The 15,492-nt window shown below is 41.3% G+C and overlaps 1 protein-coding gene across 1 annotated transcript in view; it reads right to left on the bottom strand.

Moving 5' to 3' along the window:
* Positions 1–15,492, bottom strand: part of LOC308098521 (double C2-like domain-containing protein alpha) — a gene marked incomplete at both ends in the record, with an annotated part of 92,460 nt that overhangs the window by 71,315 nt on the left and 5,653 nt on the right. The window contains one exon of the mRNA XM_080446912.1: positions 1,355–1,434. Coding sequence (XP_080303038.1) covers positions 1,355–1,434 — 80 coding nt within the window. The remainder of the gene's footprint in view (positions 1–1,354; positions 1,435–15,492) is intronic.

Here is a 15,492-nt window from a genome sequence, read left to right as displayed (position 1 = left end):
TCTTATAACGAACATTAGCGAGGACCAATTAGTGTATATGAAGATTGGTTGAAAATGGGTGAATTGGTCCTTTAAAGTGGATAAGACTTATGTCTTGCACTAAAGGGCGAGCATGAATTATTAAGTATAAATGAAGCTTTACAGGATGGAGATAAATATCACACGTCTCGTGAAATGGGCCTGGTGGTGTATGTGAAAGAGCACATAGGGGCACAATACATGGAACATGTCAGGATCTGTGTTTTTTTGTACCTTCGTTTGAAGTGTTTCTGTGTTTCCTGTGTTCCGTTGGCCTTCAGCGACAGCTGAGCCTGGCACCCTGTGTTCTCCTTGACTGGTGCAAATGTTTTATTTGTGTCTATTTCATGGGTATCTTATGCTAATGTCTGTTTATATCGCATTGTTTTGTTTTTGTTTTAACCTGAACAGCACTTTGGTTGACCTGGCCATGTTAAAATGTGCTCTATGATTATTTGTTTTGCGACCACATTTTTATTGTTCATCTTACATCAAGAGCAACCCATTTTTCTCAGCAATTCGTTTTACAGTACATGGACAATAGGACATACATATTCATTGCCTGCATGTGTGCAGAACACATGCACGTATACAGTTGAGTCAACAGAGTTGAGTTTAGTTTAGTTGAGGTGCTGTTATCTGTCTTGTCTCTCCCAGACCCATAGAGAGAGAGAGTTATGACACACTTTCATTTCTCGCCGCAAAGCGGGCCGCTATGGGCTATAGTTCCAAACATTGGAACTTCCTCATTGAGATAGAACATTTATTTCCGCATTCCGAACATTTATTTCCGCATTCCATTCTTACAATGGGAGTCAACGCTAGCGTAGATCACGCTGGTCTCTCCACCCTGTGATTATTGTTAATTTGCGTCACTTGTGACCAGGGGCGCCGATTTATGTCCGCACTATTGGTTGCGCAACGCACGGGCGGCCATGCGTGGCCACCGCAAAATTTCGGTTAATTTGGTACAAAAAATGTACTCCATGAAGTGCAGATGTCGGAGGTTTTTTCTTTTTTTGTGATGAGTCTGCCCCAGCCTATCCCTCTGTTGATTATTATTGAGTACACCTGTGTCTAGTTAGTTTCCCATTGTATATATATTTTTTTGTCTGTTTCCCTGAATATTACTTGGATTGTCTGTTAGTGTTACATAAACAGTACGTATCTTAAATTGTGAGTGCTGGAGAATAAAGTTTTTTTTCTTTTTTGCACTGTAAGTTTTGTTTGCTTCTTCCCACGCATGGGTCGAACTCGAGAAAACGGCTGACAGGATATTACGTTCAGAAATACAGATCCTGACGGAGCGGTTTGGAGGAGAGAACAGCTCACTCACCTTGGCCCTGAGTATGGCGCATCGTAGCTCGCTGGAGCTCTGATCGTAGTGCAGCTCAAACTCCAGTGTTCCCAAGGCAGCTAGAGAGAAGGCAAAGGCAACAAATAGAATGCTTACAACACTGGCTCTCAAATGTTCAAATGTCGGCCTCGGACTCCCATTAACTCTTAGAGCGTACAAACGGAACCAAATGGACCCGATACATATCGGCAGTGGTGTAAAGTAACTTAAGAACATTTACTCAAGTACTGTACTTGAGTACACTTTTGAGATATTTTTTACCTTACTGGAGTATTTCCAATTTTCAATACTTTTTACGAACTACTCCACTGCATCTCAGAGGCAAATATTGTACTTTTACTCCACTACAATTATTTACTAGGTATTTTGTTGATTTTGATTATTATTACAAAACATACATTAACCACTATATTAACGCCCTATACACATTTCGGCCATTTGAAAATAGCCGATCTACAAGCTCACAATGCGTCGCATCAGCTTGTAGATCTGCTATTTTCAATAGATTTGTATACATTTGAACATTTCTGTATAATGACTACTTTTCCTTTTGGTACTTTAAGTACATTTTGATGCCAATAAGTTTGTACTTTTAGTCAAGTTAGAGTATTTCTACAATTGTTTTTGCAGTATTGATACTTTTTAGTGCTTTTCCCACCACTGCATATCGGTAAGGGTCCCTTTGGTTCCTAAACATCATTTAGCATGGGGACCCGCTGGAACCACCTCAAAGACCCCCTTCGGGGTCCCCGGCCGGAACCCCACTTTGAGAACCCGCTGGCTTAGAACGCATCAAAGACGGGACATTAGCATGAATCGGGAACAAAAACACCTCCACACGCGAACCGATTTCCGACAACATACAGTAAAGCATCCCTCAGGATAAAAAACAAAACAAAAATGGCTGAATCACATTGGATTGAAAGCATGCAGTGGGCGACATGCATAAAGCTGGCCAAACACAAACAAGTATATATAACACAGGATGCAAATCCCCTTCACCGAACCAACAGCTGTCACATCAATCTCAACACGGCACATCACTTGTCAGCGCGGCAAATCCTCTTAAAGCGAGGTGCAAGCAAATTAATTGGGGCTCGCTACATGCTCATGCACACAGGCCTATTGTCGCTGTCGGGAAGAAACCCTGTATCTCCACATTTCACCTTTTGTGTTGTTTTTCTTTTAAGAAATAAATGCCCAATTTGATATACTTCGTCATACAACAGTCTCACACGAAGGTAGTGGAAATAGACCCACAAAAATGAATACGAACAGGTTGAAAGCTGTCTGTGGGTTTTATAAATATTCAACAAATGAAACATAATAACAAGAGCTTGTGACTAAATAACTATCCAGTGGAACACTGTTTTTTTTGTTTGCATTTTATTTCCTGAAAAGTGAGGTTTCCACCTGACAGCGATGATAATCATATATATGTACAGTATATTCAACATGTGAACCCAGCTTACAACATACAGTACACACATAATACTGTGGATTTCTTCCAAATGAGTTACATAAGAGACTGGATGATGATGGAAATGGTAGGTTTATAGTTAGCTATTGCTACACTTAAAGGGCTGTTTGTGGAAGTGCACTGGTGATGGTGGGTGGGTGGTTAAGGAGAGGGTAACAGATACATTTAAACGGTGGAATTTGAAAAAGTATAAAACGAAACTACCTCTGGTATTATATTGAATGCCTCCTCCAACACTTTCTACACTCAAAATAACATTTTCCTTTTCTCACAAGTCTTAGTGTCACATGGAGGAAGTAAACCTGCCAAAAAGAAAACAACCTTTAAGGCCAATTTATAGCCGACCTGTACACAAAGCCACACCACTTGACAATAGCACCTATTAGTGTGGACATGACTAATACATCATGTTGCAGGTGTCAACAGGTACTGTTAAGCAACCATTGTTCATGGTTCACATGGTTATAAATCTCTCCAGTATCTTCCTTCTGTCTCATTATTCTCTCTCCCTCTCGGCTTCCAAAACTCTCCGTCTCGATACAGAGAAATAGCTGGGAAGTGAAGTTGACAGCCAAATCTGCCCACATTTGTTGTGGACCACATAATACCTCCACTATTATTATTTCAACATTTTCACATAGATACGTTCCATTGTGGACACACTCAGAGTTACAGACCTGTAATGGTCCATTTGGTTCCCAACTATCAATAATTTAGCCAACCCCTTCAAGGACCCCTGGGGGTCCCTGGACTCCACTTTGAGAACCACTGGTCTATTTGGAGTCATACATCATAGATGCGTTCCATTTTGTACACTCTGAGTTACACACCTGTAATGGTCCATTTTTGTTCCTACAGTAGCTATCAATAATTTAGCCAACCCCCGCAAGGACCCCTGGGGGTTCTCTGGACCCCACTTTGAGAGCCACTGGACCAGAGTCCGAACACTGGAATATGCTCCAAACGATCAAAGGTTTATTACATGACGTGTGACGTTTCGAGGCTAGTGGCTCTACCTCGGCCACTAGGCTCGAAGCGACTATCTTTTCACTGTTGTTCACTTCTGGCCAGCACTAGGTATTTGTTTATATATTTTTGGATGTGCGTGCGTCATTAGCCCATTACAACTGGGAAAGCGTTTTTTTTTTGCATTTTCTTTTTTAACATTTTTGAATAATCTTGAAAGTGTGAGAACTACTGATTTAGAAGGCATTTGTAGAACCGGCCTCAGGTCTTAATGGGTTAGAGGGGAAATATCTACCACCACCAACCGGCTTTGTCGGGCGTCTATGCAAATACAATTGGCTCGTGTTCGGGGGGAGGGAAGCCGGGCGGGGAGGGTGACATTGGTCATTGCACGGGCGGCACCTGTCAGCGGGGAGTGTTGGGCGGGAGGAGTAAGACGTATAGGCTCTGCGTCCTCCTGGTGGGGGCTCCTCACTGAGAGGTGAGTCAGTAGGATACGACAGCAGTGACAACACATAAATGTGTGTGGGGAGGAATGAATTGGCATAACGACATAATTGGGGAGAAAAAGGGGGTGAGAAAATAATTGGCTACTCTGAGTAAATGTTGTTTTTTTAAGAGGTAACATCTGAAAGGTGTGCTGGTTTGACCCCCACCGCTGACACAAGGGTGTTTTTTCCACCTGGACGTTAACACTTGTTGGGTGGTATTCTTTGATCTCTTGGATGTGTGTGTGTGTGTGTGTGTGTGTGTGTGTGTGTGTGTGTGTGTGTGTGTGTGTGTGTGTGTGTGTGTGTGTGTGTGTGTGTGTGTGTGTGTGTGTGTGTGTGCGCGAGCGCACTCTACTTTATTTGTTTATTTTGACGGGACACTGCATATTAATGAACAATACATATCAATGTAATGTAAATACACCGGATTTAGCAAATATGCTAATTTACATCCACCGTTCCCACAAACAAAACATAAAAACAAGAACAGGCAGGCAGACAAAAGAGTACAATACTGTACATTATATTACACAGGGAAAACAATGCATAATACATACATACAAGAACAGATGTACGGAACAGGTACGAAACAGGTACAAAAGGTGCAAAGTATCTATTTAAGACTAAAACATATTTTTTATTGGCTCATATAAGGGAATAGTAGCGTTTTAGATGGCAATATAGTATATTTGTATACTAAAGTGAATTTGCAGTATTACTTTCAAGTAGTACAGGATATGTTGTCAAATAAGTTGCAGGATTGATTAAGTTTGGTTATCAAGTAACCATTTTTTGTACATGATGAATCATTGCAGACACCCTTCAGTTCTTTTCTGTAATTTGACAATAGAAACCCAGTGAGCAGGAGAATAAATTGGCTCGTAGCGGTGCACAGGCTTAAATCGGATGACTGTGGATCCATCTGGTAATCTGCAACGCGGCATGGGAAGGCATTATGCAAACAACAAATGAACAAATGAACATTTCATGTTCTTTTTCAAGACCGTGCTAATGGATTATGATTTTAATTCCAACCATACACCCCAACTCTGATGTATAGGTGTACATACTGTATCTTACTGAACATTGTATAGATCTGAATACTTATCTCCCCAATTCCGCATTTTTCTCATTGTTCACCCCCCCACCATTGCAGCAAAGTTTTTTTGTAAAAAGAAATATCTATATATTTTTGCTCATAACGCTGATGATGTATAAATGTATACACTGTACCTTACCACACATTCTACATTAAATGTGATACTAAATGACCCCCTTCCCCTAATTCTGTACATCCCCTCTATTGCTGCTGTTCTTTTTCAAAACATGCACACACAGGCCATTTACGTATCCTCTCTAAACCAGATCGCTAGCAAAGTGAGTAGCCCCGCGAGCCAGTGTGTTTCACTCACTGACACTCCTTTTTTCTTAACTAACCCTAACCCTGTTTGAATATGCAGTGAATCTAACCTATAGGAGTATTGTTATTCAGACTAAATATAGCCTTGCAATGAGTAACAAAAGACTATATATACATATATAAGCCTGAACCCTGGGATTGAGATCCGACTTCGGACTAAATTGTATGACCTATTTTGAAATAATAAACAAAAGACTAAAGATATCCTAATACAAAATGTAATCAAAATAATAACCTAAAATATGTCCCTGTTCTAACAAACTCACAAGCCATTTATTATTGATAGTTGAAAGGTAATTAATCCAATGACACTTGCAAAATGGCCTGTTTTAATAATGAGTTTATGTAAATAAGTCGACATGTTGAATTGCAATTAAACTTTGGTCCGCGGTGAGTCAGAATCATTCAGAGAGGTGTAATCATGAGTGAGATCTCGACCCCACAGTAATGAGATGTTGACAGAGGCGTGTGGGGACGTGTGCTCAACTGCCACTCTGTCCTGGAAACAAGGACGTCTCTGCCATTTACAGTTATCGCTCGTTATAGACAATCTAGTGATTCAAAGTGACGACCTGGAGCAACCCGATGGTGTCCATGCAAATGTACACGCTGAGCAATATAACATCTAACATCTACAGCTCACTTTGCTAGTCTGGGTCGGCTCAAGGTAGAAGACTAGTCTTTAGCCCATTGAGACCGGGCACTCATCTGTGTGTCATCTTTAGATTCCTTTGGATGTTCAAAAATAGCAACATTTGTAACTCAAATCATATTTCTTCTGGGGATTCTACAAATGTCCTCTAAATGCTAAAAAAAAGAAGAAAAAAAACGTATGCTGCTAAATATCAGTGTAGATCGCTGATGTCATCAGTATATGCCCATTTATGGGCATACCCCCTTTTGTATTTATGAGCATGCCCCCTTTTGTGCCCATATATGGAGCCATATAGAGCACTGGAGTCTGACATCACTGCCGCGAGAGGGCGCTATCCCCTTGGGTCACGGCGTTATTCTTTGTTTTGGACTTCCCATAGGAAAATCATCACTAGACTGGTGCCAGCCAGAGCCTTATATTAGAGTGTTCCGCCATTGAGGGGGCAGAAACAGCGTCGGTCACATGTTTCGTGTAAACAGGAAATAGTTACACACGCCCATAGACTCCAATGCATTCCGCAAACATCCGTTTTAGGGCTTTGTCACTATTGGCCAATAGAAGGCTATGTAGAAGACCTGGCCCGGAGAAGTGGACGGAGGTGACGTAACTCTCCTTGAATGGCTCTGGTGCCAGCCTACTTGGGAACAATGCAAGTCAGAAACGATGTCTCTGTCGCTTTTATGCCCATATACTGTATCTCTCGGTCGGTCGGTCGGTCGGTCGGTCGGTCGGTCGGTCGGTCGGTCTGTCTGTCTGTCTGTCTGTCTGTGTCCCTTTACCCATATATGGAGATCTCTGTAGCTGTCTGTCTGAGTCCTTTTTATGCCCAAATATGGAGTCCAGGTCAGTCTATGACGTCAGTACTATCACATCATATTGATGATGATGATGGTACTCCATGTATGAGGATTTGTGGATTTATTGTTTTTTATTGTCCAATGTCTGATCAGGACTCTACTCTAGAGGGCGTGGATATATCTATCGGATTCCTCACACCTTATTATAAGGTTGACCAGAGCTCTGGCATATTATGAGAATGTTTACTGAGGTGATGAAACCAAGTTAAAAGCAGGACTGAGGTAGACATGTAGGAGGGAAGCTGTCTGTCTGTCTGCCTGTCTGTCTGTCCGTCCGTCCGTCCGTCCGTCCGTCTGTCTGTTAATCTTGCAACCTGCGGAACCAATTAGCTCCAAATGTCTTGTACACGTTGCCAGTGGGCTTTTTAGCCTAAATGTCTGACTGTAACTCGAGCTGTTCATATTTCTGACTAATAAAGTATTCAATCAATCAATCAATACATATCCCGAGGCTCAGAGATGTTACACTATAATTAACGTTCATTCTTAATTCATATTTTATTTGCAGTGGCAAGTTATTATCATTATTTATGGAAGTATAAACGGGGGGAAAACAATCTTAAGTGTGAATAAGACCTGAGGGCTTTCCACCATGACAATAGCTTCCTCAATGCACAGAGCATTGAGTGTAAAGAAACAGTGATTGAACCACCCCACATTGTTTTATTTCACAGTATGATCATAAGTTATAAGATCATGTCTTAATGACAAGTAAATAAAATAAAATCATACTTTTTTCAGGTGCATTTTCTGTAATATCTATGCATTAACATGGCCTTGAACTTATCGAAACTCTGATCACACAGTTTGCATTGGAAAGGTTTTTCTACAGCGTGAAGACGGTGTGTGTTCGGGTGACATAACTCATTTACACTCTTCTCGACCAGTTCGCGGTGGATTGGTTTTTGTTCAGGGTGAATACGTTGTTGGTGTGATTTCCGTTGTTGGTGTGACTTCAGGTGATCCGACCGTCTGAAACTCTTGTCACACTGGTTACAATGGAAAGGTTTTTGTCCAGGGTGAATACGTTTTAGGTGTGATTTCCGTTGTTGGTGTGACTTCAGGTGATCCGACCGTCTGAAACCCTTGTCACACTGTTTGCAGTGGAAACGTTTTTCTTCAGTGTGGAGAGGCTTGTGTCCCTTCAATGCGTCTATCAGTGTAAAACTCTTGTCACACGGTTTACGGTTGAAAGGCTTTTCTCTACCGTGGATACATCGATGTTCCTTCAACTTATCTAACCGAGTAAAACCCCTGTCACAATCTTTACACCGGAAAGGTTTTTCTCCAGTGTGTTGACGCTCCTCATGTGCCTTCAATTTATCTGACCGACCAAAACTTTTGTCACACTGTTTACAATGAAAAGGTTTTTCTCCCGTGTGGACAAGCTGGTGTCTCTCCAGCGTACTTGAATCACGGAAACTCTTGTCACAGAGTTTACAATGGAAAGGTTTGTCTCCAGTGTGGACTCGTCGGTGTCTCTTTAGTGAAGCTAGCTGATCGTAACTCTTGTCACACTGTTTACACTGGTGGATACGCTGGGGTCTCTCCAGAGTATTTGTTGAACCACTGAAACTATTTTCTTCACCTCCTGGCCGAGTTAAAATCTTGGCAAACTCTTGACAACTGTAAGATCTTGCTTCATCTCTGTCTCCTTGTTCCTGGCTGGTTACGGAGCTGGTTATTTGCTGACCGGCTGCTGATGGGATCTGTGCATTATTCGGCAGCATTTTCTGGCAGGAGAGTTTGTTGTGGCTCATCTTCATGTGCTTATATATCACACCAACAATTCACCACTGCTTTTACCTGTATGATGACAAACTTGATGTCTCGTCTCGTCTCGGCAGATGTATCTATTTATCTGGAAACAGCTGACTGTCTGTGTCCCCTTTATGCCCAATTGCCCATACATGTCACCATTTCCCAAATATGGAGTCTATGATGTCAGTACTATGACATCATATCGATGACGTCATGGACCCCATATATGGGGATTTGCGGATTTATAGATTCTATCGATATTATTGATTTATTTTTCACTTGTCGTCACTACCTCGGGTCCGCAGCGATACACACACTGAGTTTGAAGTCGAGATACGCATGCTGGTATGCCCATATGGAGATCTCTGTATCTGTCAGTCCTTTTCCCTTTTATGCCCATATTTGGAGATCCCTTATGTCATCAGTAGCCTATATGCCCATATATGGGCATGCCCCTTTTGTGCCCATATATGGAGCTGACTGATTTGTTGTGCCTGATGCTGTGACGACACATTGAGTATAGACAACACACTCCATATTTGGGTGTAGCTGCATTGGGAACTCCTTATATGGTTATGGCTGAGTCATGACTTTCCACATGGAAACCACACTGTTATTAGACCCTGTCTTGTTTGTCTTATTGTCTCCGCCAGGCCGAAATGCATGGAGAGAGAGTATGTTTTACCCTCCGTCCGTCCGTCCGTCCGTCGGTCCGTCCGTCCGTCCGTGTGTCCGTCCGTGTGTCCTGTCTGTGTGTTAGCAGCTAATCTCCGGCACCGTTGGCCCGGTCGCTGCGAAACTGTGCACACACACTCCCTGGATGCCAATTCAGAACCTCTGCCTCAAATTTTTCACATGGGCCTATTATAGCGCCACCTGGAGGCCGATTTGTACAAAACGAATTATTTAATATTACTCCTACAGATTTTATCCAAACGTCATGCAAATCGGTACACAGTATCTCTATAGTCATGTGATCAACACGGATCTGTCCGATATCCCATATTCCATCCTCATTGGCTAAGGTTGGCTTCCAAAATTTGCAGGATTGGTCCGTTTAGAACAAAATGCCTCAAATCATGAACGCAGCTTGAGATTTCCGTGAAATTTCAAAAACACATTCCCACTTGGCGGAGGAAGAAATGCCACTTGACATTTTTCAAATCAGCCTCATGGTGGCGCTATAAAAGGCTGATTTGTGTTTTTAACTATAACTGCACCGATCTGTGTGAAACTTTGCACGCACACTCCCTAGAGGCCAAGGAAAAACATCTGCCCTGCACTTTTCACATTTGCCTTATATAGCGCCACCAGGAGGCCGACTTACGTAAAACACATTTTTGGATATTAAGCCTTCAGATTTTATCACAAATCGGTACACATGATCTCTATAGTCATGTGATCAAGATGGAACTGTATGATTTTTCATATTTCTTCCTGATTGGCTAACATTGACATCTAAAGTTTGCAGAAGTGGCCCGTTTTGAACAAAATGCCACAAATCATGAACGCAGCGTCCGATAGAGGTGACACTTTGCACGCACATTCGCACTATGTTGAAGAACAAATGCCACCCTTTAACATTGCCCTATTATAGCGCCACCAGGAGGCCGATTTTTTCAACACTTTTCTTTTTTGTATTACTCCTACAAATGTTGTCCAATCATCATGCTAATCGGTACCCATTATCTCTATAGTCAAGTGATCAAGATGGTTCCGTCCGATTTTTCATATTCCATCCTGATTGGCGAATTCCAAACATTGTTGGCCCACAATAACCTAACTGACCTGGCGGAGACCTGTGCTCCGAGGAGCACTTTTTCTAGTTGTTACTCAAGTCATCGTCACTTTTGCAAACGATATTGAATTGGACCCAAAGACTATAACTTTTCAATTAATTTAACATTTTTATGTAGTGGTAGGTTAATAATGAAGTGATATATTTTTCTACATTGTGAAGACGGTGTGTATTCAGGTGACATATCTCATTGACACTCTTGTCAAACTGTTCACAGTGGAAAGGGCTTTCTCCGGTGTGTACACGCTGGTGTGACTTCAGATGTTGTGACCGACTGACGACTGAGGCTCTTGTCACACTGTTTACAGTAAAAAAGGTTTTACTCCGGTGTGGATACGCTGGTGTCCTTTCAATGTATCTAAAAGATTAAAACGCTTGTGACACTGTTTACACTGGAAAGGTTTTTTCTCCAGTGTGGATCATACGCTGCATGGTTTCTCCCCAGAGGAGTTGAATCCCTGAAACTCTTGTCATGTTTACAGATGTGGAGTTCCTTTCCTGCTTTCTACATGTCATTTGATGTGTCTTTACTTCACCTGGCTGAGTTGAAGTCTTGATAAACTGCTGACAACTGTAAGATTTGTCTGGGAAGATTGGGAGCAGTGGTCCATCCTCAAAGCTGCTGGTGTACATGAACTGTGATGGGATTTGTCCTCAATTCTGGCACTGGCACTCTCTCTCACCAATATTTCACAGCAGCATTTCACTGCTTGTACTGTACCTGTATGAGTGACATACAAATGAGATTCCTGATTCTTGATTCTCTCTACCTTGTATCTTTCTTTCTGTCTGTCTGTCTGTCTGTCTGTCTGTCTGTCTGTCTGTCTGTCTGTCTGTCTGTCTGTCTGTCTGTCTGTCTGTCTGTCTGTCTGTCTGTAATACAAACCGTTGCCACACATGTCTAGCTACGCTGCTTTGCAAAGATGCCGTTGCGGTTTGTCCATGAGTGTCCTGAATGTAGCATTGTACTGTATGCTTTGACGTTGGAGCTTCTATCGTTCACACATTTCTCTGTATTTCCTTGTTTGGTCACTTCAACGTTTACTCTGGCTTTTGTGTGCACCCCATGCCGCTTTGAAGTTGTATGGTTCACTATGTAGATATTTGATATTAATGTTATCAGTCACGCCCCCTTCCTGTATAAACACATGGTAACTTCAAACTCCATTTGAACCAGATTCATTCAAAACACAAATCCTTGAAAACACACCCGCGCACAACATCAGAGAGAACTCCAGCAGAGAGACCTGGCACAACAATGCACTTTGATTTAAACACGCAGCAAGCAGCACACTCAGCAAGGCTGGCCATGGGCTACATGTAGCTCATACAGACTTAGTGCACCAATACGTACAGTAAGTGTTTGTGGTCAATAAAGTTTAAATAAAATGTAATTCTCATCAGTTGTGTCAGCAACAACCCCCAGTATCACTCAGAGTGTTAGGGACATAACAACCAATTACCAGATGGGTTACTTTATGTAGCCATTCTCATGCACTTGTATCCTTAGTGGGTGGGTACAATAAACTGTATCTTACGATTGCCTGAAGCTGATTTTTAAGTTAGACCAAATGTAAGCTGTTTAGTAGCATTTCTGCCTTAAGCTATGGATCTGTAGTGCCAGTTGTGGTCCCAAGGCTCATGTCAGCAAATAGTTTGGCTGTATGCATCCCCTGTTATGGACTACTAGGGTTACTATTTGGCCTATTTTAAGGTTTTGGGCCCTAACCTCCACCCAGCGCAAGACGACACTAAGGGGCAAACCGTTTTTTCCCCCAACAGACGCTGTAATTGTTTTTTACACCCAGTGACCATGTTGTTTAGATGTCAAATTATTGTGCACCCATCTAGCACCCATGGGCATGTTGTTCTTAAAATGGGGTGTGGTCTGGCATATTTCTGTCTTACAGACAGAGCAAAGAGTCAGAAACTGTTTCTTTTTAGGATTCAAATTCCATTCCAGCGAAAGCAGCAGAAATGCGTTGCTTCGCGCCGCGTAAGCTTGTGGATCTGCTACTTTTGATGCTCTTTGTGACGCTGTAGTATGATCAAGTAGGACTTTAATTTACAAAAAAAAACACAACAAGTTAGAATATGGAGATAAGAGGTTTCTGCCCGACAGCAACAAATTGTACTTTAGACCAACTGCAAGTTGGTCTTATTGCCGGAGCAGTGACACCACTGATATGTCCTTATTATTTTGACAGTGCAATGATCAATGCATGGTCATTGGTCACCATCAAATGTGGGTTTCCCGACGCATGGAGCGTGCAAATCTTGTTTTTTTAAAGCATTTGTTACTCAAATCTTTGCTTCTGGGGGGTCCCTGGAACAAAACATTTCGAGATGGGGTCCGTGGCCAAATACATTAAAACATTTTTCTAAATCCTAATAGTATGTTGCTCTATCAGTGGTGCTCCAACCTTTCCATGTCATGGACCACCCAAAATGATATGTATTTCAAAACATCTCTGTTCAAGGGACCCCCCAGAACCGCAGATCGGAGTTAAAATTCTTCGCTTTAAAACATATATATTCAAAGATTTGCACACATTTTCACGATTTTACAAAAATAGCAGATCTACAAGCTCATAGCACGGCAAATCTGCTATTTTTTAATAGTCAAAGACATCTAAAATGACAGAGATGCGTTCCCGCATTGAATGGGTTAAGTTAATATGTCAAGACATCACAGATGTCTCTTGGACATGAGGGGAGAATACTACAGGAGGAAGAAGTGAAGGAAATAAGAACTGACCAGCAGCATGTACGGCCTCCTGCACCACCCGTTTCAATCAACATCCATCCAAATTCAATACAATACAACTTGAATTTCTGAGGGTTTAATGAACGATCTGGGCCAGATTATCAATATATTGCATTGGGTGAGTGCCCGTTTTATTTGTTGATTGTTTGTCCGATACAAGTGGTGAGGAGAGAGAGGGAGGGAGAGAAAAATAGATGCATTTATTTCAATTAGTAATAGCATACACTTTATTTCTGGTATGTCTTCAGATACCTCTCATCCTGTAAGAATGTCATGAACCCATTGCCTCCTGGCTTTCTTTGTCTCTGTTCAATGGACAGCAGTTAATACAGCCGTCAATATCCATTATAGAGCTGTGACACAAGGACGTTCTCTCATTTTAAGAGTACTGAATCACAAATCGTAAGCTGCACAACATCTGATGTTTTCAATTCTGAAGTCTCAATTCTGCCCTTGTGTGTTATCAAGCAGTTGGTGCACATACCATCACAGTATTTGATTCTAGCTCTCCTATAGGCTGTGGTGCATGTCATTCACCTTCTATAGCCCCTCCTTACTTTCACTCCACTATGCTTATATACTGTAGCAATACTACTTTAAAATAATTGGTTAAAAAAATAGATCCCAGGGCTACCATTTAAATGGTGCAGTTTTTCAATGTCAATTGTACTTCGGAAATTAATACAACCCAAGAGTCCAATAAATCAGGCAATGTGTGTGTTAGTTTTGGTATTATGTTCATTCATTTCACATCAGCAGATATTTTGTGTGAATACATTTGAGACATTATCTTCATTGTTTGATTTGTATTTTATTTCAGTTTGTTTGACATGGACATCATAATTACATGGACAAACCAGGATTAATAAAACAATAGAGTAAAATGAGTAGAGTAATGTTGTTTAAAAAAATAAATGTATTCAAAGATTTGCAAAAATGTGCAAAAACACAGATCTACAAGCTCGTAGCGCGGCACTCGGTGCCGCACTATGAGCTATTTTTGAATAGCCCAAAGTATAAAATAATGGTTCTAGCTAAAAAATCTAAAATGATACAGATGCGTTCCCGGTCTTAATGGGTCAAGCAGTAAGTCTATATTGACAGGCCTATTACATCAACGGGATATAGAGGACTTTTTTTGCCACGTCTTCCAGGTTGATGTTCTAAAAACCTTGTTGTTTGTACCACTGAGCTCTGGCCACCACGTCATTGGAGTAGTCTTGACCTGTGGTGTTGGCATCCACTTGTTCATAGGAGTGAACATTGTCTTCCCCCATATTGTAGGCTGCTAGCGCTCCTACAGAAACAGATTCTACAGTCAGTGGTGGACAAGGTACTCAACCACCGAACTTGAGTTGAGTCAAAGTATAGATACTCCTGGTGAAATGGGGATTAAGTGGTTAATTCATAATGTCGTCACCTTCTTAAACGAATGGCCTAAGTCATGTTTTGAGGAAAATTATATTTTTGCCTAAGTCAGCTCCTCATGACCATTTCGACACCTCTGGTATCTCCTAATTGAAAAGGATCATGCTGTTCCCTCCCCTTTTAGTATAATGGCCTATTTCCCTAGTGTGACTTAGGCCAAAATAGGCAATTTTGTTGGCCTAAGTCAAATTTTTTGTGACTTAGGCCAAAAAAATTGTCTAAGTCTGGAGTGATCAGTAAATAATTTGGCCTAAGTCAGGTTTAATCCTATTTAAACCTATTTAAATCTCTTATGTTACATAACTGACAGACAGTGTTATTTTTATGTTAATAGTCATGATTTGTAAACGTTTTGGGTGAAATGATTAAGAAATATCATATAGGTTTTTTTTTGGATCAGTTTTTAATTTCTTCTGAAAAACTTAAAAACATTACTTAGGCCATTAGTTTAAGAAGGTGGCGATGAAGTATGTTGCCTTCGTAGACATGTAATG

The sequence above is a fragment of the Gymnoscopelus braueri genome (assembly GCF_963280865.1).
Source record: "Gymnoscopelus braueri genome assembly, chromosome: 13".
NCBI lineage: Eukaryota > Metazoa > Chordata > Actinopteri > Myctophiformes > Myctophidae > Gymnoscopelus > Gymnoscopelus braueri.
This window is presented reverse-complemented; position numbering and strand designations above follow the sequence as displayed.